The sequence below is a fragment of the Mytilus californianus genome, unplaced genomic scaffold (genome assembly GCF_021869535.1).
Source record: "Mytilus californianus isolate M0D057914Y unplaced genomic scaffold, xbMytCali1.0.p SCAF_2, whole genome shotgun sequence".
Lineage (NCBI taxonomy): Eukaryota > Metazoa > Mollusca > Bivalvia > Mytilida > Mytilidae > Mytilus > Mytilus californianus.
In genome coordinates, this window is record NW_026262668.1 from 13951268 (window position 1) to 13975096 (window position 23829).

Sequence of the window (23829 nt, forward strand, 5' to 3'; positions counted from 1 at the left end):
TAATGAATGGAGTAAATATTAAATAAAGTAAAGTTTGAGTTTCATTGAAGAAGAATGTTTTTAAAATACCTGCGACATAACTTTAATGTAATTTGATATGTTTGCTGACTGATATAGAAATGAATGTCACTTTCTTTTGATGTATGGAGTAACCTCCCCTCTTAGGAATGAAATAGAAAATACAAAATTTTTGGCTCTGAGCACAATGGAATGACAGTCTGTTTTCTTTATAATGAGACTTAAATGGAGGAAAAAGTATGTTTTTATATTAACCTAATAACCTTAATTTGTACTAAGTCAGCAGAGAGTGTTTGTTATCTGTCTGGCTGGATGATTTGCTGCATTAGATTCCCCGTCTTGTTGGGTCAGAATAGGGCCTATGCTGTTGGAGTTGTTGAATTAATGAAGGACATGACTTTCTCGTTGATTTAACGAAAGACTTGACTTTCTTGTTAATAAGAACCCTTGCAACAACTGTTTAGGGGCCCATAGGTGGCCTGTTGTAAGGCTAAATTTCTGTCCCTATCCAATAGACCCTCATTTCTCAATGATATTAAAAATTTCCCACCTATCATCCTGGTCTACCCCTTGTCCCAGGACCTACCTTTTGTATTTATTGTTAATTTGTTCTCGTCCTGAACAGGCATGAATTATTTTCCACTGTCATATTAATTAAACAACAATCAATCAATCAAATACAGAACTAAGGGGTCAAATTTTGTAATATGAATTTATAAATGGCTAACACAATTAGTTCATACTATCCAGTCAATAGTAGAAGTCAGTATTATGAAGACAAATATAAGGTGTTCAGTGATTTTGGAGTGTACCTGATCTTTTTGTTAGAATAAGTAATGCATCTGCCTTTCAAAAAGTGTATCATAAACATGATAAAGGCTTGCTAAATATAGATTCTACCACTGCATCGAGTATATTTATCCACTCGAGACAGTTAAATTTTCAAATTTAAAACGCGAGGCTCGCCGAGCGTTTTAAATATTTAAAATTTAAATGTCGAGAGTGGATAAATATCGTATTACACGAGATTTGGTGGTGGAATCTGTTTCTCTAATGATTTTCAAACAATACGCAGGCAAATTTATTCCTTCTTTTCGAATGATCTGCAAAAAGATGTGTTCTTTCTATGTGACGTCATCAGGCATGGTCGCCTTTTTTCATGCCGTCACAATAGGAAATTCAGAGGAAAGCAAGAAAATTCGAAGTCATAATCGGATTTTAACCAATGAAGAACTGAGATCAAACGAACCACACGTTGATTAAATTTTTTTTTATACAACGGGTGCAGAAAGGGATAAATTGACGAAGAATTAGAGAAAGTAAATTAATTGATAAATGACTTCATATAGTTGCATATACTGTATATAATGGTAGATTTTTCCCCAGTGGAACCCATAACCTAAAATATTCCTTTGTTTTACTATCACTAGGATTCAATAATTTTGGTTGAATTCAATTTCAGGTGGTTTAAGAAAAACTTGTTTATTCAATGATACCTTATTTTATGTTTCATCATTTACTCCTATCATAGTAGCTTAAATATGTATTTCCTGTAGTATTTGAATCTGCTGTGTCCTGATATCCAAGAAACCCAGGTTAATTGTTATCCCCAAAATATTAATGACATCACAGTAACAGCCATATAAAATAATGTATATTTTATTCTTTATCTTGTGTTGTTGGTTTGCTGTCTAATTGATGTTCACCCTCAATCTCCATTCATTTATATTCTAGTTGATTCCATTGTACTATAAGTTATATTCATGCAAACTATAGGAAAAATATTTCATTCATAAATTTTTACAAATTTCCAATTGACTGTATCTAATTTGTTGCAAACATGCTCATTGAAACCAGGTTTCCATTCATTTTTAGCCAAAATATCATTTGATTAAGACACCATATGCAATATCATTTTATAAAACATACTTAGGTATTTAACCAGACCACAGTGATTGCTATTTGAAATGAAGTCAGGTGTGTGTATTTTTTTAAACAGATGTTCAATATATAGGTTAGAATGTAGAACAACAGGCATGCAATTTTGAGTTTCTTTAAATACACATAAATATATTGTAAATTTATATGAAAAAGAAATTGTAGAAAGTTTGTTGTGACTATGGCAGGAGTTTCTGTCACTTCTGTCAGTCTGAAGTGACAATGGTAGGAATTTCTGTCACTTCTGTCTGTCTGTCTGTTGTGACTATGGTATGGGTTTCTGTCACTTCTATCTGTCTGTAGTGACTATGGTAGGGGTTTCTGTCACTTCTGTCTGTCTGTAGTGACTATGGTAAGGGTTCTGTCACTTCTGTCAGTCTGTAGTGACTATGGTAAGGGTTCTGTCACTTCTGTCTGTCTGTTGTGACTATGGTAGGGGTTCTGTCACTTCTGTCTGTCTGTAGTGACTATGGTAGGGGTTTCTGTCACTTCTGCCTGTCTGTAGTGACTATGGTAGGGTTTCAGTCTCTTCTATCTGTCTGTCCTGACTATGGTAGGGGATTCTGTCACTTCTGTCAGTCTGTAGTGACTATGGTAAGGGTTCTGTCACTTCTGTCTGTCTGTTGTGACTATGGTAGGGGTTCTGTCACTTCTGTCTGTCTGTAGTGACTATGGTAGGGGTTCTGTCACTTCTGTCTGTCTGTAGTGACTATGGTAGGGTTTCAGTCTCTTCTGTCTGTCTGTCCTGACTATGGTAGGGGATTCTGTCACTTCTGTCTGTCTGTAGTGGCTATGGTAGGGGTTCTGTCACTTCTGTCAGTCTGTTGTTACTATGGTAGGGGTTCTGTCACTTCTGTCTGTCTGTATTGCCTACGGTAGGGGTTTCTGTCACTTCTGTCTGTCTGTCCTGACTATGGTAGGGGATTCTGTCACTTCTGTCTGTCTGTAGTGGCTATGGTAGGGGTTTCTGTCACTTCTGTCTGTCTGTTGTGGCTATGGTAGGGGTTTCTGTCACCTCTGTCTGTCTGTTGTGACTATGGAAGGGGTTCTGTCACTTCTGTCTGTGTGTTGTTACTATGGTAGGGGTTCTGTCACTTCTGTCTGTCTGTAGTGCCTACGGTAGGGGTTTCTGTCACTTCTGTCTGTCTGTCCTGACTATGGTAGGGGTTCTGTCACTTCTGTCTGCCTGTAGTGACTATGGTAGGGGTTCTGTCACTTCTGTCTGTCTGTAGTGGCTATGGTAGGGGTTTCTGTCACTTCTGTCTGTCTGTAGTGACTATGGTAGGGGTTTCTGTCACTTTTGTCTGTCTGTCCTGACTATGGTAGGGGTTCTGTCACTTCTGTCTGTCTGTAGTGGCTATGTTAGGGTTTCTGTCACTTCTGTCTGTCTGTCTGTAGTGACTATGGTAGGGGTTTCTGTCACTTCTGTCTGTCTGTCCTGACTATGGTAGGGGATTCTGTCACTTCTGTCTGTCTGTAGTGGCTATGGTAGGGGTTTCTGTCACTTTTGTCTGTCTGTTGTGGCTATGGTAGGGGTTTCTGTCACCTCTGTCTGTCTGTTGTGACTATGGAAGGGGTTCTGTCACTTCTGTCTGTTTGTTGTTACTATGGTAGGGGTTCTGTCACTTCTGTCTGTCTGTAGTGCCTACGGTAGGGGTTTCTGTCACTTCTGTCTGTCTGTCCTGACTATGGTAGGGGTTCTGTCACTTCTGTCTGCCTGTAGTGACTATGGTAGGGGTTCTGTCACTTCTGTCTGTCTGTAGTGACTATGGTAGGGGTTTCTGTCACTTTTGTCTGTCTGTCCTGACTATGGTAGGGGTTCTGTCACTTCTGTCTGTCTGTTGTGACTATGGTAGGGGTTCTGTCACTTCTGTCTGTCTGTTGTGACTATGGTAGGGGATTATGTCACTTCTGTCTGTCTGTAGTGCCTACGGTAGGGGTTTCTGTCACTTCTGTCTGTCTGTAGTGACTATGGTAGGGGTTCTGTCACCTCTGTCTGTCTGTAGTGCCTATGGTAGGGGTTTCTGTCACTTCTGTCTGTCTGTAGTGACTATGGTAGGGATTCTGTCACTTCTGTCTGTCTGTAGTGGCAATGGTATGAATTTCTGTCACTTCTGTCTGTCTGTAGTGGCTATGGTAGGGGTTCTGTCACTTCTGTCTGTCTGTAGTGGATATGGTAGCGATGCTGTCACTTCTGTCTGTGTTTAGTGGCTATGGTAGGGGTTTCTGTCACTTCTGTCTGTCTGTAGTGACTATGGTAGGGGTTTCTGTCACTTCTGTCTGTCTGTGGTGATTATGGTAGGGGATTCTGTCACTTCTGTCTGTCTGTAGTGGCTATGGTAGGGGTTTCTGTCACTTCTGTCAGTCTGTAGTGGCTATGGTAGCGATTCTGTCACTTCTGTCAGTCTGTAGTGACTATGGTAGGAATTTCTGTCACTTCTGTCTGTCTGTCCTGACTATGGTAGGAGTTTCTGTCACTGCTGTCTGTCTTTAGTGCCTACTGTAAGGTTTCTTTCACTTCTGTCTGTGTTGTGGCTATGGTAGGGTTCTGTCACTTCTGTCTGTCTGTCTGTAGTGACTATGGAAAAGGTTCTGTCACTTCTGTCTGTCTGTCTGTAGTGACTATGGAAAAGGTTCTGTCACTTCTGTCTGTCTGTTGTGACTATGGTAAGGGTTGTGTCACTTCTGTCTGTCTGTTGATACTATGGTAGGGGTTCTGTCACTTCTGTCTGTCTGTAGTGGCTATGGTAGGGGTTCTGTCACTTCTGTCTCTCTGTTGTGACTATGGTAGGGGTTTTGTCACTTCTGTCTGTCTGTAGTGACTATGGTAGGGGTTTCTGTCACTTCTGTCTGTCTGTAGTGGCTATGGTAGGGGTTCTGTCACTTCTGTCTGTCTGTTGTGGCTATGGTAGCGATTCTGTCACTTCTGTCTGTCTGTAGTGACTATGGTAGGGGTTCTGTCACTTCTGTCTGTCTGTTGTGGCTATGGTAGCGATTCTGTCACTTCTGTCAGTCTGTAGTGACTATGGTAGGAATTTCTGTCACTTCTGTCTGTCTGTCCTGACTATGGTAGGAGTTTCTGTCACTGCTGTCTGTCTGTCCTGACTATGGTAGGAGTTTCTGTCACTTCTGTCTGTCTGTAGTGGCTATGGTAGGGGTTCTGTCACTTCTGTCAGTCTGTTGTTACTATGATAGGGGTTCTGTCACTTCTGTCTGTCTGTAGTGGCTATGGTAGGGGTTTCTGTCACTACTGTCAGTCTGTTGTTACTATGGTAGGGGTTTCTGTCACTTCTGTCTGTCTGTCCTGACTATTCTAGGGGTTTCTGTCTCATTCCAGTCTTTTTCAAAATGGCGGCAACATGTGATCAATCTCCTGGCATGTAAAAGAGCCAGTTTCTCACAAAAAGGATTCTGGTCTACTCCATGTGACCTCCAAGAAGACATTTTTAGCCCCAGTAAATGTGGCTTTATAAAATTTATTAATGAAGTAATAGGATTTAGTAACAAATATGAAAATAAGACGATTGCCAATGAAACAACTCTCCACCAGAGACCAAATGACATAGAAGTTATAGGTCACCGTACAGCCTTCAACAATGAGCAAAACCCACACCTCATAGTAAGCTATAAAAGACCCCACAATGATAAATTTTAAACAATTCATACAAGAAAACCAACAGCCTGATTTGTAAACAAAACAATAAATGAAAAACAAAAATTATTTACAGCAACAAACTACAACCACTTAATGACAGGCTCCTGACATGGGAAAGGCACACACAGAATGTGGTGGGGTTAAACGTGTTTGTTGGTTCTAAACCCTCTCCCTAACCTGGGACAGTGGTTTAACAGTACAACAAAAGATCAGTTGAAAAGGACATAACTCTTCAGATTGATACAAAGCACAAAAACACAATAGACACAAATTACGGATCTGAGAGTACTCACAGTTACTGAAAGCCTACTAATAACAAAAGTTTTATCCATGATTATTTAAGTTTGACCTTTATAATGACCTTCTTTAATCGACAGAAAATCACTTTTGTCTGTCTGTTGTGGCTATGGTAGGGGTTTCTGTCACCTCTGTCTGTCTGTTGTGACTATGGAAGGGGTTCTGTCACTTCTGTCTGTTTGTTGTTACTATGGTAGGGGTTCTGTCACTTCTGTCTGTCTGTAGTGCCTACGGTAGGGGTTTCTGTCACTTCTGTCTGTCTGTCCTGACTATGGTAGGGGTTCTGTCACTTCTGTCTGCCTGTAGTGACTATGGTAGGGGTTCTGTCACTTCTGTCTGTCTGTAGTGACTATGGTAGGGGTTTCTGTCACTTTTGTCCGTCTGTCCTGACTATGGTAGGGGTTCTGTCACTTCTGTCTGTCTGTATTGGCTATGTTAGGGTTTCTGTCACTTCTGTCTGTCTGTCTGTAGTGACTATGGTAGGGGTTTCTGTCACTTCTGTCTGTCTGTTGTGGCTATGGTAGGGGTTTCTGTCACTTCTGTCTGTCTGTTGTGACTATGGTAGGGGTCTCTGTCACTTCTATCTGTCTGTTGTGACTATGGTAGGGGGTTCTGTCACTTCTGTCTGTCTGTTGTGACTATGGTATGGGTTCTGTCACTTCTGTCTGTCTGTTGTGACTATGGTAGGGGTTCTGTCACTTCTGTCTGTCTGTTGTGACTATGGTAGGGGATTATGTCACTTCTGTCTGTCTGTAGTGCCTACGGTAGGGGTTTCTGTCACTTCTGTCTGTCTATAGTGACTATGGTAGGGGTTCTGTCACCTCTGTCTGTCTGTAGTGCCTATGGTAGGGGTTTCTGTCACTTCTGTCTGTCTGTAGTGACTATGGTAGGGATTCTGTCACTTCTGTCTGTCTGTAGTGGCTATGGTAGGGGTTTCTGTCACTTCTGTCAGTCTGTTTTGGCTATGGTAGGGGTTCTGTCACTTCTGTCTGTCTTTAGTGCCTACTGTAAGGTTTCTTTCACTTCTGTCTGTGTTGTGGCTATGGTAGGGTTCTGTCACTTCTGTCTGTCTGTCTGTAGTGACTATGGAAAAGGTTCTGTCACTTCTGTCTGTCTGTCTGTAGTGACTATGGAAAAGGTTCTGTCACTTCTGTCTATCTGTTGTGACTATGGTAAGGGTTGTGTCACTTCTGTCTGTCTGTTGATACTATGGTAGGGGTTCTGTCACTTCTGTCTGTCTGTAGTGGCTATGGTAGGGGTTCTGTCACTTCTGTCTCTCTGTTGTGACTATGGTAGGGGTTTTGTCACTTCTGTCTGTCTGTAGTGACTATGGTAGGGGTTTCTGTCACTTCTGTCTGTCTGTAGTGGCTATGGTAGGGGTTCTGTCACTTCTGTCTGTCTGTTGTGGCTATGGTAGCGATTCTGTCACTTCTGTCTGTCTGTAGTGACTATGGTAGGGGTTCTGTCACTTCTGTCTGTCTGTTGTGGCTATGGTAGCGATTCTGTCACTTCTGTCAGTCTGTAGTGACTATGGTAGGAATTTCTGTCACTTCTGTCTGTCTGTCCTGACTATGGTAGGAGTTTCTGTCACTGCTGTCTGTCTGTCCTGACTATGGTAGGAGTTTCTGTCACTTCTGTCTGTCTGTAGTGGCTATGGTAGGGGTTCTGTCACTTCTGTCAGTCTGTTGTTACTATGATAGGGGTTCTGTCACTTCTGTCTGTCTGTAGTGGCTATGGTAGGGGTTTCTGTCACTACTGTCAGTCTGTTGTTACTATGGTAGGGGTTTCTGTCACTTCTGTCTGTCTGTCCTGACTATTCTAGGGGTTTCTGTCTCATTCCAGTCTTTTTCAAAATGGCGGCAACATGTGATCAATCTCCTGGCATGTAAAAGAGCCAGTTTCTCACAAAAAGGATTCTGGTCTACTCCATGTGACCTCCAAGAAGACATTTTTAGCCCCAGTAAATGTGGCTTTATAAAATTTATTAATGAAGTAATAGGATTTAGTAACAAATATGAAAATAAGACGATTGCCAATGAAACAACTCTCCACCAGAGACCAAATGACATAGAAGTTATAGGTCACCGTACAGCCTTCAACAATGAGCAAAACCCACACCTCATAGTAAGCTATAAAAGACCCCACAATGATAAATTTTAAACAATTCATACAAGAAAACCAACAGCCTGATTTGTAAACAAAACAATAAATGAAAAACAAAAATTATTTACAGCAACAAACTACAACCACTTAATGACAGGCTCCTGACATGGGAAAGGCACACACAGAATGTGGTGGGGTTAAACGTGTTTGTTGGTTCTAAACCCTCTCCCTAACCTGGGACAGTGGTTTAACAGTACAACAAAAGATCAGTTGAAAAGGACATAACTCTTCAGATTGATACAAAGCACAAAAACACAATAGACACAAATTACGGATCTGAGAGTACTCACAGTTACTGAAAGCCTACTAATAACAAAAGTTTTATCCATGATTATTTAAGTTTGACCTTTATAATGACCTTCTTTAATCGACAGAAAATCCTATAAATTTGAAAACTGAAATCACTATTTTTGAAACCCACTTACAAGATAGAAAAGGTATTATGTTGAAAAATATCCTGAAAAGCTGTAACTCATTTTATGTTGTAAGAAAAAGCAGCAGACATTGTTGAAAGAGACAAAAGACAAAGCAGCAGATATTGTTGAAAGTGAAAAAAGACAAATGATTTTTTTGAATAACATACAGGAATTTGAAATGTTTTCCCTAATTTTCAAATCCCCTTCTTTTTTCTTCTTCTTCTTCAAGAAATGTAGAAACAAACAAATTGTTTAAAGAAAAAATGCATGCCCCACAAAAGATGAATGGTAGGTGCCCTATTTAAAATAAGCAATAAAACCCCTCAGAAATGTAAATTCTGTTTGTTGTGTAAAAGGTACTTTTTATGTCCCACCTACAATAGTAGTAGGGGCATTATGTTTTCTGGTCTGTGCGTCTGTTTGTTCGTTCGTCCGTCCGTCTGTCCCGCTTCAGGTTAAAATTTTTGGTCAAGGTAGTTTTTGATGAAGTTGAAGTCCAATCAACTTGAAACTTAGTACATATGTTCCCTATGATATGATCTTTCTAATTTTAATGCCAAATAAGTGTTTTGACCCCAATTTCACGGTCCACTGAACATAGAAAATGATAGTGCGAGTGGGGCATCCACGTACTATGGACACATTCTTGTTTAAATATTTAATTATTAAGAAAGTCAGTATTCATAAAATGAAGAAGAAAATAAGGGTATTCATAAAACGGGTACTTTAAAAACATCAATATTTACTCTGTGAAGGATAATTTAATTGTGTGTAATTTTTGTACCCAGTCTTGATCAATGTAAGGTTTGCATGCTTAGGTCATATCGTTTAATTGTACATTTAGTCCTTTTAATTATGATGGGCTGTGGTTAACATGAAAATTACATTTTATCAGAAAGGCGTAATGAAGATGTTAATTTCATATCAGGAATTATTATATGAATCTATACGATCGTAATGAAGTTGTGAAATAAAAAACTGATAATAAAATTATTAAAGATCATAATATCATAAGGTTGAATAAAAATAAATATGCTATTATCACTAAATTGTGGTCTTTGATCAGATACAATATAGATTTTAAAGAACCAGTCACTTGCAATGGAGAAATTGCTTGGATATCAAAGTACACCGGTTTTGTAACTTCCGTTGTTTTGAAGGCTTTGCACCGTTTATTAGTTGTGTAAACTTGTAGCTTAATTAAGAGGTTGAATAATAGCTGATATTTTTGCCGCTGAAATGCATATTTTAGTGTAAATGACATGAATGACAAAATAATTTGTTGGAACTAATGGATTGCCTTTTTGAAGTTGTAGAAAACATTAATGCTTTCAATATAAGGTTATTTTCTATGTCTGAATTAATCTAAGAATTGTGTCAAAAGTTTAAAAGAATATCAGCCCCTTTAATTTACTTGTCTTAGATTGGGGATACATGTATATACAAATCAATTAAAATTATTTTAGGATAGCAATTGATTGTATATGTATTTTGTACAAATTTCCTAAATTTATTTGATGATGTAATGAAAGTATTAAAGGAGAAAGTAAGGCCATTATAAAAAATGATTAACATCCATTTTTTTTTACAAATGGAGTACAGGTGTGGTGATTTTTTATTTTTTAAAGATTTTTTGTAGAAACTTTTAGCAAAATGAAGTAAAAAAATCGAGAAATAAAAACTAAATTAATTGCCTGGGACCAGGGGTGAATCTAGGATTTATTTTTGCATTGATATGATTAGCTAAAACAATTAATACAGTTTTTATGCATGGTAGTATAAGATGAGATTCCAATTGCTCAAGCACAGTTTAAAATGTTATCCTTATAATTGTTACAAAACAGAATGCCATCATATTTGAATTATTTCCGAATGTTATTTGTACCAGTTTAATTGACCAACTGATTTCTCCTTAGGCTGATTTCTTGTCTAACAAGCGAATAAATAATTCAATACAAAACATTGTTGACTACAAATAAAAAGCCTAAACAAGAATGAGACCATCTGATGGAGCAAAGCCCTTGGCAAAATGTTACAAAAATCTGATATTCGTCAATTAGAGTGTCTTCCCAGGGGAGATTACTGTGAACTTAGACTATCTGCTGAGTTGGAAGCCGTTGGCAGGTGTATGACAGTTATTATAAAAATCTGCAGTCGTTGCTCTGACAATTTGATGGAATTACGGACTTTGACAAATTATCTAGCTCATTGTTCTCTTCATTTTTTTGATATTTTGAGATCATATATTTCAGAAATTGATTTCTTGTTCTTTTTGATGTAATTGAGTTTAAAGTCAATTTCCAGAAATAGGTTTTTGAAATAAACAGTGGTGATTCTTTTGAATCAAACCATTCTTAAAACAAACCCAAAAATTACAATTTTTTTATAATTTTAAATTATTTTCATAAAATTGAAAAGGACCCCAATTGCAAATAAATCACTGAACTGAATTTATAGAAAATTGAAAATAACTGAATGTATGATTTCCGTAAAAAAAACTATTCAAAATAATTTCTTTCACTATATTGTGAATCAATTATTAAGTTATATGAATTGTTAAGAACCCCAGTTGGATAAAATATCTTTAATTTAGTTTTCTTTTTGCCACATTTAATTCGAAGACATTAGAGGGTATATTAGCGTGTCATGTGTCTTAAGGAATCAACATGATCATAATTTCTTCTTACAGCATTTTATTTTTATTTTCATTTGGCAGGTAAAGCATCTCTGCTACACTGACTAATAACAATCAGCTTTATGTTTAATGATAATTGTCTTGACTGGCATAACAAACGTCTTATTGTTTTTATTGTCATTTTTCCATTAAGTCAAACCCTAGGTAGCTCACGGTAAAAAGAAATAGAAAAAAATGCACCTACAGTAGAATAAAAATTATCATGGTATTTCTTAATATCTTTGTGGTATTATTACAGATCAATCATAATAAGTCTGAATACCATCTACATAACAGATAAGACACAGCGTTAAAATAGAGATTGAATAGGAATACAATTATTAAATTAATTATCCAATTATTTAAGACGAATCTTTTGTCCATAAAACTTAAATTTATTTTAAATTGCCCTTTTCTCAGTGGGTAAAACTAAAGCTTCTTTCAATTATGTAAATGTTTCAAATTCATGGACATGTTTTACAGGAAATATTAAATGCTGTCTGTGTTGGTGACTATCTTGGCATATTGAAAACTGTGTCAACAGGTTCTGAATAAAATTAAAATTCAAAGAAAATTATATGGATTATTTCATTATTTTCAGCAATTGCAAAATTTCTCCTAGTAGGATACCGGTATAATTTTTTATGTAAATTTTAATACAAAGAGGAACCAATAATTTTTTTAATATTTAGAGACATATGAAATGGGGCCTTTATAGACTGCCCTTTCAACCTATGACCTAATTCCAATTTTGGAATATGTCCTCATGTTTTAAATACTCTGCAGTGAGGAGAGAAGACACAACACAATTTTATGGAAAACTAACTTAAGGTAGGTTGGGATTGAAAAAACTGGCCACCATCTTCAATTCAGAAAATGCATTTTATTTCCTTGAATTTTCTTTAAAATTTAGATATTTATATTAGTTTCATCTCGATGAAGTGTTCATTACCTTTAAGGCTTTATATTTGTCATCACGCTGTGTGCCTTTCTTTTTGTGGCACAGCTGTACTGTACCCCATTATGCACTCTGCTGACCAAAGCTTTATACAAATGTTTATATATGAATTAAAGGAGATTCGAGGTTGAAGGGCAATAAGGCAGCATCCAAACGTCACAAAAAACCTGTAAATTCTGAAATTATACCGATGATTTTATTATTGCAAAAATTGCGCTCGCATAGGTTTCACAAAAAAGTTAAAAAAATCGCAATTAAATTTTGATAACATTATTTGTATACATCATTTCCTCAAATCGTAATAATAAATCTCACATTTTTGTCAATTGTTCAACCATCGCAATAATTAATTCACACAAAAATTTCTAAATTTACAATAGTCTTCAACAATTGACAGGTGTCTGTACAATATACATGTAAAGCACTAATACATCCCAAGTCTATATAAGTTAGGAATAATTTCAAATGAAACCATCAAAGATCTTCCATCAAAACCAAATTCTCCAAATAACATGAACATAATTAAGACATAAGACGGCAACTGACATGGTGCCTGCGACTAATTTCACAAAAAAATCTTACGAATAAAACACTCGTTAGTCATGAACATTTCAGTATAACTTACAATCTATTTTAGTCTGTAGATTTTTTGTAAAAAGAGCCCCTGACTAGGAACATGCTTATGTTGCAGGATTGTTCATAAACTTGGTTATTTTTTTTTTCTTTTATCAATAAGATATATTGAAAAGGAGAGCCATCAATTGAATTAATAATCAATGCATATTATGTAGTGACAGATATAGTGAATAAGATCTTTATAGATTTTTTATCTAAATTCTGGAAAATAATGAACAATGATCGGAGCAATAAAGATATAGTGTAATTCACAACTCAATAAAGATACACTTTGACGATCAAATCTTTGATAAGATTAACAGGATTTAGATTTGACTTTTGTGATAACCATATTTAAAGGTCTAGCGATAGCTATGCTGCATTGACGAATCAACAAGAAAAAGGTGTAGCTATTGATCTTACTCAATCAACCATTCTATATTATACAATTACTATTCAGCGCTGCTTTTAATTGGAATCACGATGACAGAATTTTTAGAATTGTGTCTTTTATCTTGGAAAATAAGATTATGTCTGTCTTTGTTTGTTTTTATCTTCATTTCTTGTAGAAATTTCTCATTTATGACAAATTTTATATTGTTTACTGCAGAAGCAGAGAAGAATTTTTTCAGCAGTGTATTTCAAAACTGATTTCTACAAAAACATTTTTAGAACTTTTTCGTATAAACATGAAAAATAGATAACTATATAGTGTGTTCTATGAAAAAAACATTTCCCTATCTACTACAGAAAAAATGGGCCTGCATTTTAAAATTATAAAAAAATATAAAAAGGATTTCAAATAAATTCAATATTATATTAAAATAGGATATGAAGTCTTATTTATTAAGGTATTGGTCCATGTTAACAAAAACTAAAGGAAAGATAAAGGCAAAATATTTTCTATTTTTAATAGTTAGGGCCTTTATTTTTTTGGAAAAAACTATGTAATTGTATAGTATCTATTCATCATGCCATGGTTAGGATCTTAATTTCTTGAAATATTCTATGTAATTCCATGGTTTATCATAAAATTTTCCATGACTTAATCCCCTTATTTCTTGAAATTTTACAAAAATCATCTACTAATGGTAAAATCACAGTCTTCTAATAAAATATTTTTCAAGTAATTTAATTGCACATTCTGTATGACTTTGTCATTTAACAGAAGTCAGTGTACTGCTTAAGTCTTGCATTGATGCAAAAGATGATTCATAACTTTATTATACTTCAAAAATAAATAAAATAAAACACCAACCCAAATTAGAATGAACTTATACTTAGAATTATGATACACTATTAGAGAAATATTTATCACTTTTCAAGGCTTTAATTATTTCATCGAATAGATAACTTTATCCTGCATTTAACAAACCCATTTATAATATAATCATTTAATATTAAATCAATCTTTTTAGACAATAAATATGATGAAAGAAAAAAAATTCTATTAAATAAAAGGAAAGAAAACAGTACACATATTCTTCACAGATAATTTAGAGTTAATCACAGTTTTTCATAGTGTCTGAAATTTCTTTGAACTAACAGACAATTTGTCAGAATTTCTATAAAAGTTATAGCCTAGACGGACTGCCGTTATTTTAACGGATTATTATACCGCAAAAGATGTCTCTTTAATTATTAAAAATGATGAAATGGACACCTCCATAGTAACAAAATCAATTCCCTAACGTTTTCAATAACCATTTTTTTGTGAGAATGAAAACAAATTAAGGTGGTGCATAGGACTCAATTACTCCTGAATGTTGGGGCCTTTTAACCTCAGCGACACTCAATCTTGTCTTTCTATGAATAATTTACGCTGCACATCCAAGAAAATTTCAGTAAGATCCCAATTAACTATGTCAATGATCAGCCATTTTTGTATATGTTAGACAAACACGTTATTGACAGGATAGAAATGAGATGTTATTAAAATTTAAGATTTAATGATCGTCTTGTCAGAAAAGATGTTGACAGCATCTTAATTCATTTTCAGTCCTTTTCATCTTCTCAACTTGTATTTCATGTTTTTTGTTTTTACAAATTTTTCTCAAGTTTCTGTCTAAAAGACGAAGTAATTATTTTTCTTTGACTATTAGAAAGAGTTTAATATCTGTGCTGTCAGAATTTGGTGCTTCATCATTTAAGTTTAGATGAAAAGTACGTTACTTATTACCAAAAACAGTTCATACCATTGATTTACATCTTTGAAAAGTGTTTATTAAATTTGGGAATATAAAGCCCTTTAGTTTCAGAAAAAAATTGACATACATTGCACATGGTTATTTTACTTTCACTTCATAAGAAATGCAGTAATTTAAATTTCTGCCGCATCAATGCAAAATTGCAGGATATGCAGTCAAATCGTGTTGTGTGGCAAATAATTTTTACCAGCAAGAGCTATAGGTCAAAAGAACCCTATGATTAAACATAAGAAAGAGGAAAAAGCTTTTTCCGCCAGGGATAATTAACACAAGTGTCATTCAAATATAATCTAGATATTTGAATTTGCAGAAATTTTTAAAATTCATTGAAGAAATATTTTGCTTCTTCACTATTTTTCCCCAAGGACATTTGACTCAGCACTCAGAATTTTATTTTTCAAAAGCCCTACTGATCTGATAAACTTTAGTCAACTATATTGACTGCAGTATGCAAGTAAAATGAAGACATCTGATTTGTAATGTATGGATATCAAACTAAGAGTATATTAGCAGATGTTTGTTTTTCCGAATGTGTTATATATTCTATTATTAAGACTTTTTTCCACAAAATTGATTTTTCAAATTACAAAAATAGCAAGAATGCTTTCTTTAAAGTACCTATATTTGAATATATCACTTGATTATTTACAAAAAAGATGTCTAAAACTGGCAGTTTATTTTTATTTATTTTGTTAAATTTCTTATTTTTCGTCATGATTTGTACTTTTCATTCTTTCTTCAGTAAATCCATACTTAAAGATTAAAACTGAGCCTAAAACAAGTACCTGCTGTGGTCCTACTATACCCAACAGTATACAGAAAGTGAACAGCACATCTAAGTATGACTACGGAGAGAGACGATATCTCACAGGAAGTGATCACACTCCATCATCACCATCGGGGTCGGTGTGCTCATCATCGTCAGGAAAGGAATCTTCCAGTCTGTCACCTTGCAGTAAAGACGTTTCACAATATTCTAATGGGACAGATTCATCATGCACCTACATGAACAGATCACCTGAAAGGTTTGTTATTACTGGGCAGTGGGAATTAGATTAGGGGTACCTACATGAACTGACCACCTGAAAGGTTTGTTATTACTGGGCAGTGGGGATTAGAGTAAGGGTACCTTCATGAACTGATCACCTGAAAGGTTTGTTATTACTGGGCAGTGGGGATAAGAGTAAGGGTACCTACATGAACTGATCACCTGAAAGGTTTGTTATTACTGGGCAGTGGGGATTAGAGTAAGGGTACCTACATGAACTGATCACCTGAAAGGTTTGTTATTACTGGGCAGTGGGGATTAGAGTAAGGGTACCTACATGAACTGATCACCTGAAAGGTTTGTTATAACTAGGCAGTGGGGATAAGAGTAAGGGTACCTACATGAACTGATCACCTGAAAGGTTTATTATTACTGGGCAGTGGGGATTAGAGTAAGGGTACCTACATGAACAGATCACCTGAAAGGTTTGTTATTACTGGGCAGTGGGAATTAGATTAGGGGTACCTACATGAACTGACCACCTGAAAGGTTTGTTATAACTAAGCAGTGGTGATAAGAGTGAGGGTACCTACATGAACTGATCACCTGAAAGGTTTGTTATAACTAAGCAGTGGTGATAAGAGTGAGGGTACCTACATGAACTGATCACCTGAAAGGTTTGTTATAACTAAGCAGTGGTGATAAGAGTGAGGGTACCTACATGAACTGATCACCTGAAAGGTTTGTTATAACTAAGCAGTGGTGATAAGAGTAAGGGTACCTACATGAACAGATCACCTGAAAGGTTTGTTATTACTGGGCAGTGGGGATTAGAGTAAGGGTACCTACATGAACAGATCACCTGAAAGGTTTGTTATTACTGGGCAGTGGGGATTAGAGTAAGGGTACCTACATGAACAGATCACCTGAAAGGTTTGTTATTACTGGGCAGTGGGGATAAGAGTAAGGGTACCTACATGAACAGATCACCTGAAAGGTTTGTTATTACTGGGCAGTGGGGATTAGAGTAAGGGTACCTACATGAACTGATCACCTGAAAGGTTTGTTATTACTGGGCAGTGGGGATAAGAGTAAGGGTACCTACATGAACTGATCACCTGAAAGGTTTGTTATTACTGGGCAGTGGGGATAAGAGTAAGGGTACCTACATGAACTGATCACCTGAAAGGTTTGTTATTACTGGGCAGTGGAGATAAGAGTAAGGGTACCTACATGAACTGATCACCTGAAAGGTTTGTTATTACTGGGCAGTGGGGATAAGAGTAAGGGTACCTACATGAACTGATTACCTGAAAGGTTTGTTATTACTGGGCAGTGGGGATAAGAGTAAGGGTACCTACATGAACTGATCACCTGAAAGGTTTGTTATTACTGGGCAGTGGGGATAAGAGTAAGGGTACCTACATGAACTGATCACCTGAAAGGTTTGTTATTACTGGGCAGTGGGGATAAGAGTAAGGGTACCTACATGAACTGATTACCTGAAAGGTTTGTTATTACTGGGCAGTGGGGATAAGAGTAAGGGTACCTTCATGAACAGATCACCTGAAAGGTTTGTTATAACTGGGCAGTGGGGATTAGAGTAGGGTACCTTCATGAACAGATCACCTGAAAGGTTTGTTATAACTGGGCAGTGGGGATTAGAGTAGGGTAACTTCTTGAACAGATCACCTGAAAGGTTTGTTAATTACTGGAGGGATTAAAGTAGTGAGTGAGTGGGTGGGAAATGGTTGAAAAATAAGATTATGTGATTTCATCATCTATTTACATTAACAGATAATCCTTATTATTTTTACTATTGCAAGAGTTACCTCCCATATCACTCAGGTATATTACAAGAATGCATGATTGGAGAATAATACATGTATTTATTATTATTTATAAAACAATTCTTTCGTATATCATATTAAGATTGTTGTCTGTGATCATTCATTCATTTTTTTTTAATTTGATCTTCTTGCCATTAAAATACTTTTGGCAATGGGAGACAACTCATTATCAAATGAAAATTAAACTTTGAAAAAGGTAAAAGATAAGTTAAGTACAAACCATAATTACTTACTTTTTGTTGATATTTCACTGTGAAAGTTTGATGTAGAAATGTATCTATGAAGAAAAGGAAAGTAGGGGTAAATGTCAGTGAAACAGCAATTAAGCAAACAAAAATAATGAGAAATTCATCTTTATTGTTCGTATCTAAAAGGAAGATTTTCAGGAGTAAATTTGATAAATTCTCTCAAAAAGTTGAAATGGAATATCTGATGGGTTCATAAAAAAAGTTTATAAAAAAATCACCTGTGATTACTCATAGAAGATAGAAATGGTATGGTCACTGCTAGTAACTGGTCTTTTATCATATTTTAATGCCAACCGAAATTGACTATAGAAATAGAGCAAACTCTAAACCAGATGATCTAGCAAATTTTAATGCACAAATTTATATTTTTTGCCTAAAAAAAGATAAAAATAGCTGACTTTACCTACTGTATGAATTTCATACAAGCTTACATACATGTATATAACTTTGTTATATATTGCACACTGTATTTCATTTTTGGATTTTTGCTTGAGATTTGATAAATATTTGTTTATTAGGTTGACAGAGTAGGCCTGTTGTTTAATTGTCTTTATTTTAAAGAGGGTTGGGTAATAAGTGAACCAAAGCCTCTCCTGGATGTACATAATATGTATAGTATAATGTTTAGATTTATTCACTGACTGAATTGTTTAACTTCTTTTAAGATTATTCAAGAAAAAAGTTAAGAATAGAACTCTTGTTATGTCTGAATATGTGTTGTGTTTATAATTATTGTCACCATCTTAGGCTTTTAATGCATACAAAACAAATGGTATTATCTCTTGTACACTTAAGAAACTTGAAGGATTTCTGATCAATAGAAACTCCATTGTGTTTGAAGACATTAAATTGGAACATATTTTCAACACTTAACATGCAATCTACCTTTAATAATTTTCGTTGTCAAGTTATGCTTTTTGTTGTCATGGCAACAAGAGGATGAAAGGTTGTCAGTTTCAGAAATAAATTTGATGTCACATTGTTACGAGGATGTCATATTTCATTGTGAAACTGACATACCTGGCTTCTGAGAGAAATGAATGTGGATTTCGCATGTGTATTTACAGTTAACGACCTGGTATTTACTTAATGGTTACAAGCTTTTGGTGACAAAATGAAAGTTAATGGACCAAAGTGGGAAACAACTTAGTGAAATATTGCATGCATTTTTATAATAATATTTGAGAAAACAATTTGTGGTAGGGAATATTACTCTATTTTCACTTTCTTTTATAAATGTAATGATTTTCTTAAAGAGAAGCAATTGTCTTTAAAAATATATAAATCAAAGCATGATTACCAATAGAAAATTTACCTTAAAAATGTTTATACTAATAGAAAACACTATACCTTGATGGATGTTAATAAAAGGAGGCATGCGACTCATTTATAAATTGAAAGAAACAATATTTTTAGAACTTTCTAAACAATTGAGTCATAAAATGTAAATTTGGCTGAAATAAATACCAGTTTTCCTGAACTACAAAATCATTATTTAATCCATTCGCCTTAGTTCATTAATTTCAGAGCATAAGATTTCTATAAAAAGAGTGTTAGATTATAAAGGGATTTTACCATAATTTTACAGCTAATTCAAGTAATTGTAATGTTTTAATAAGACAACTCTTTGTATCATCTTTTGCTACTTTGAGTGAAAAAGAAGGGTATCTTTTTCCTAGAGTTCATGAATATATGTTTCACTGGAAAATTATAACTTCTGGTCAAAACAAAATTTCATTAGAAAATCTATAATAATACTACAAAAATTCTCCAAATTTTACCTAACATTCTGTCCAGTAAAAATATCGATTCAGTGGTCCAGCAAGGGTTTTAATTTTACTAGATTTCAATGTTGGACTGGTGTCCTTATGGAACTCTGCATATCATCTATTTTTGCCAGTGTATCATGGTAGCTTTGTTTTTTTCTCCATCATTTTAATTAAGTTCACCTTTGAAATTATAATTAATTGGCTGGATTTGGCTTTTATGTTTAGGTCCTTTTTGTTCATATATCTCTTCAACTGTTTCGATTCTTATACATCCTTGGCTTTCAAATATTTGGCTTTCAGCGTTCCTCATGAAGGTAAATCCAGAAAAGGACTTTGGACGCATAAAATTTATAAAGTGTTGTTTTAATTTTTTTTGGAGTTCACTTCTTTGAAATTTTGATATTTTTCCGTTTCGATATGATTTGATTTTGAACAGTCTGTTGATGAAAATAAATGCAATGTTTAAGTGCCTGATTGTGGATTAATGGATTGTGAATGTATTTTACATTTATTATGAAGCCATAACGATTAACAAAAAATATTTCGATCAGTAATTGTTGATCAAAAACTATTGGCTGCTAATTAACTTTGAGGTTATTGCTAAAGGTTACACATGGTGACCTTGACAAACATTCAACACAGAATTAAGGAGTAAGTGTTTAATAAATGATATAATAGATATTTGTAAACCTTGTCATACCAGTTGTTAAATGATTTTGTGTTTTAAATTTTTTCTTTAAGAATCAGACACTTCTATATCCTTTCCAGGTTTGTTTACTTTTCCATCACTTGTGCTGTGTGATGGACGAATTTCTATGACTGAGTGTTTAAGGGTCACTGATCAAGGAAAAGCTGTCCGCAGATTAGAGTACGGGAAGACAATAATTCAATAGAAGTACATTTATGGGGATTTGGATAAAATAAAGGATTTTCTTTTATAAGAAACTCTATATGCACTTGTTTTATAGTAAAACTTCCATTCGAGTATATAAAACAAATTGATCTTCTTTAAATGTAAACTTTAGTTATAAACATTTTTTTCTCTACAGAGTTCCAAGACCAAGCTCAGCACCACAGAAGGGTTATTTCTCACCTGATCCACAGACCAATTATTGTCGTCTTATGTCCACGACGTATGCTCATCATTTCTTCAAGCAAGAGTTGTATGATAGAAGCTATGATATTTCTAGGAATCATGGATATTCACAGTTGCCTTCTTCACAAACACCTACAATTAAGCAGGAACCGAGGGAATTTACATTTGACAATGGTAAGTTCACTCTTTAGAAGATAATTGCTCAGCTAAATTTTATTTAGATGAAAAAATAGTAACTCGGTTATTTTTGTACCGAAGTTGCTAAAAAAAAATTATTATTCAATTTTGCTGTAAAAAACTTTAAATCTTTCCCCAAACTGTATCCTAATTGTGTAAATTTTGTCAGTGATATAACATGAATATTTGCAGTCAGGACATATGTACTTACAACAAATGTTAGCCAACTAAGATGACAAAAGATTTCTTATCCTTAGATGTATTGTTATGTCTAAGCTATGTGGCTAACAAGGGTGTTAAGTTTTATGTCTGCACTTGAATCTGTATGTCCTGTTTTATCCAGTACATTTAATTAGCATTGATTTGTAATTTTGTCAATGACAATTTTGACATGTTTCACATTGTTGTTCCTGAATAATGTGGACAATAGTCAAATTTGATGTTTCTTTCAATAACTTAGGTTAGCTTTATTATTTGAAATTTAGTAATGTCAAGAAAAACCATAAAAAAGCAGATAAGGTTTGGCTTTGATGTGTCCCACTTCTATTCTTCCTGAGTTATGTCCCTTGATTATTTTATCGCTTTTGGTTTCCCTTCTGAAAGAGGTGAGTTCTTGTGTGTTTTTGGTGTGGCTTATCATCAGTTTTCTGTGAAATGTTCCTGACAACTATAATTGGTCCTTTCTTCCAATTTCCATTGGTCATATGACGTCTGTCCTCCTCCCATTAATGACCTCAATTGCTCCCTTAGTTTCGTTTTCCTTTAATCTATCAAATAATTTAGCAATGATATAATGATGGAAATATCATGTCTGTTCAACAGTTGACTGTTTGTTGGCCAGAAGTTTTTTGTTTTAAATTTGTGTTATAAAATGCATTTTTAAATTTCATCTATTTCATTTTTACATAACAATAACACAACTTACACATGTATACAATACCAAAACGTTGTTAATGTAGTAGACAATAAAATCTGTTGAAGGGAGACAAACAAAGAGGTGAATCATAGAATTGTCTGTTATATATATGTATTAACTTTTTATGAAATTGTAGGTTTTCCTTGTCCCTACGACAATCCAATGAGATTTTTCTGTCACGAGTCAGCTGACTCATCCTATTTAGAAAGGTTTAGAGAAAAACACAGGGAGCGATTTGAAGGTTTGTTGATTTTTGTTTAAGAAAAGAAATATAAAAAACTGAACATTCTAAGGCAGATTTTCTACTGGATTAGAAAATTTCTTACTGTTGGTTACTTATATATCCCCCTTACATCAAAGTCAACAACATCAAAATTAACCCCCTTAAGCCAACATCATATATTTATTATACATAATCACTATTACAAGAAATTGGTCTCTTTTGATTTTCAAGGTCAGGGGTCAGAGGTCAAGAAAATGTTGAGACTGTAGATCCGTTTCACAATAAAGACTTAGCAAAACTTCATCAAACTTGGGATGAGACAGTAACTATTTCCATTTTTTTAAAGTCAAGGTATGAGCAAGGGTCAAGGTTAAAAAAAGAACAGGACATAAAAACAATTCCAACAATATAATTTCATCAATAGTTTCTTTCATTTTATAGTATGTTTTCACCCTTTTAATTCTGTTCGAAATTACTGCCAAAAATAGCTTAACTTTCAAGGTAATTGAGGTAAAAAGGGAGTAAATGGAAATATTTGAATAAAAGTAATATATTTTCATTACAATAAATATACTAGAGAAAACTGCAATATTATTTAGTGTACTGGACAAATTTGCCACTTCAGAATCAAAAGGACTATTGGAAATTTCATTGTTTGTACCCTGAAATGAAAAAAAACATCATTATTATAAGACATTTTAATTCTTAATTTTCTTGATTTTTGTAAAAATGATTGTAATTTTTATCGTTTCCCATCTGAAACTGCAATCAGCTGTTGCAGAGTTTCTATATCCCAAAGGCTCATAACAAATAACTTCATACTGAATTTGTATGCTGTTCGCATCAGTAACAAATGTTTCTGGTGACAAAAAAGGAGTTTGATTAGCTAATTTAAATAAGAATAAAATAAAACACAATCAAGATCCAGTTTGATGTCTTATTTAAACAGAGTCAGGAGACTTTATCTAGTAATAGTTTCCTAATCACAGGCATCCCTACCAGAAAAATCAACTCTAATTAACTCCCAAGTGAAAAGCTGCGGCTGATCAAATTCAATTAGAATTAACACCATCCTTTTACGTTTGGGATCAAAAACTCTTCGGCAACACTGTACGTAAATCCAATTTGTAATTAAGTTGACCACTGGAAGAATTTTGAGTTGATCTTTTAAGAATAATGAGACCTTAATCCTGTTTGATGAAAAAATCTCGGGAAGCTATCGATGTGCTGGAATGGTTGACATCTCGTTAGCGGATGGGTATTATCTGATAGGCAAAGGTCAGTTGTATGTCTGACTTTGTTACCTATGTGAAAAGGTTAAGAAGATTTGACAGAAAAGAAATGATACAATTCTTGTAAAGAAAACAGAAATGGATGTTCAATTGTCTGAATATGTTAATAGGAAAAAAAGTTTGAAAACTATAAGACTTTAAAAAATTTTCAGTCCGATTTTTCTTTCACTTTTAAAATGTCAAAAAAGAGAGATGACAGTAGTGGACAAATGTGGGACTTAAATAGTAAGATGAAAAGGATGAAATTATAAAATGCATAATCTCCAAAAGTTAAAAGTCTTAAAATGTGAATACCAAAAAAAGGGGAGAAAGATGCCAAGTGACCAATC

The 23829-nt window shown here is 34.6% G+C and overlaps 1 protein-coding gene across 1 annotated transcript in view; it reads left to right on the forward strand.

Moving 5' to 3' along the window:
* The window catches only part of LOC127729294 (ETS translocation variant 1-like), a 53615-nt gene that overhangs the window by 18082 nt on the left and 11704 nt on the right, over positions 1-23829 (forward strand). The window contains exons 6-8 of the mRNA XM_052237033.1: positions 15684-15966; positions 20846-21066; positions 22122-22226. Coding sequence (XP_052092993.1) covers positions 15684-15966; positions 20846-21066; positions 22122-22226 — 609 coding nt within the window. The remainder of the gene's footprint in view (positions 1-15683; positions 15967-20845; positions 21067-22121; positions 22227-23829) is intronic.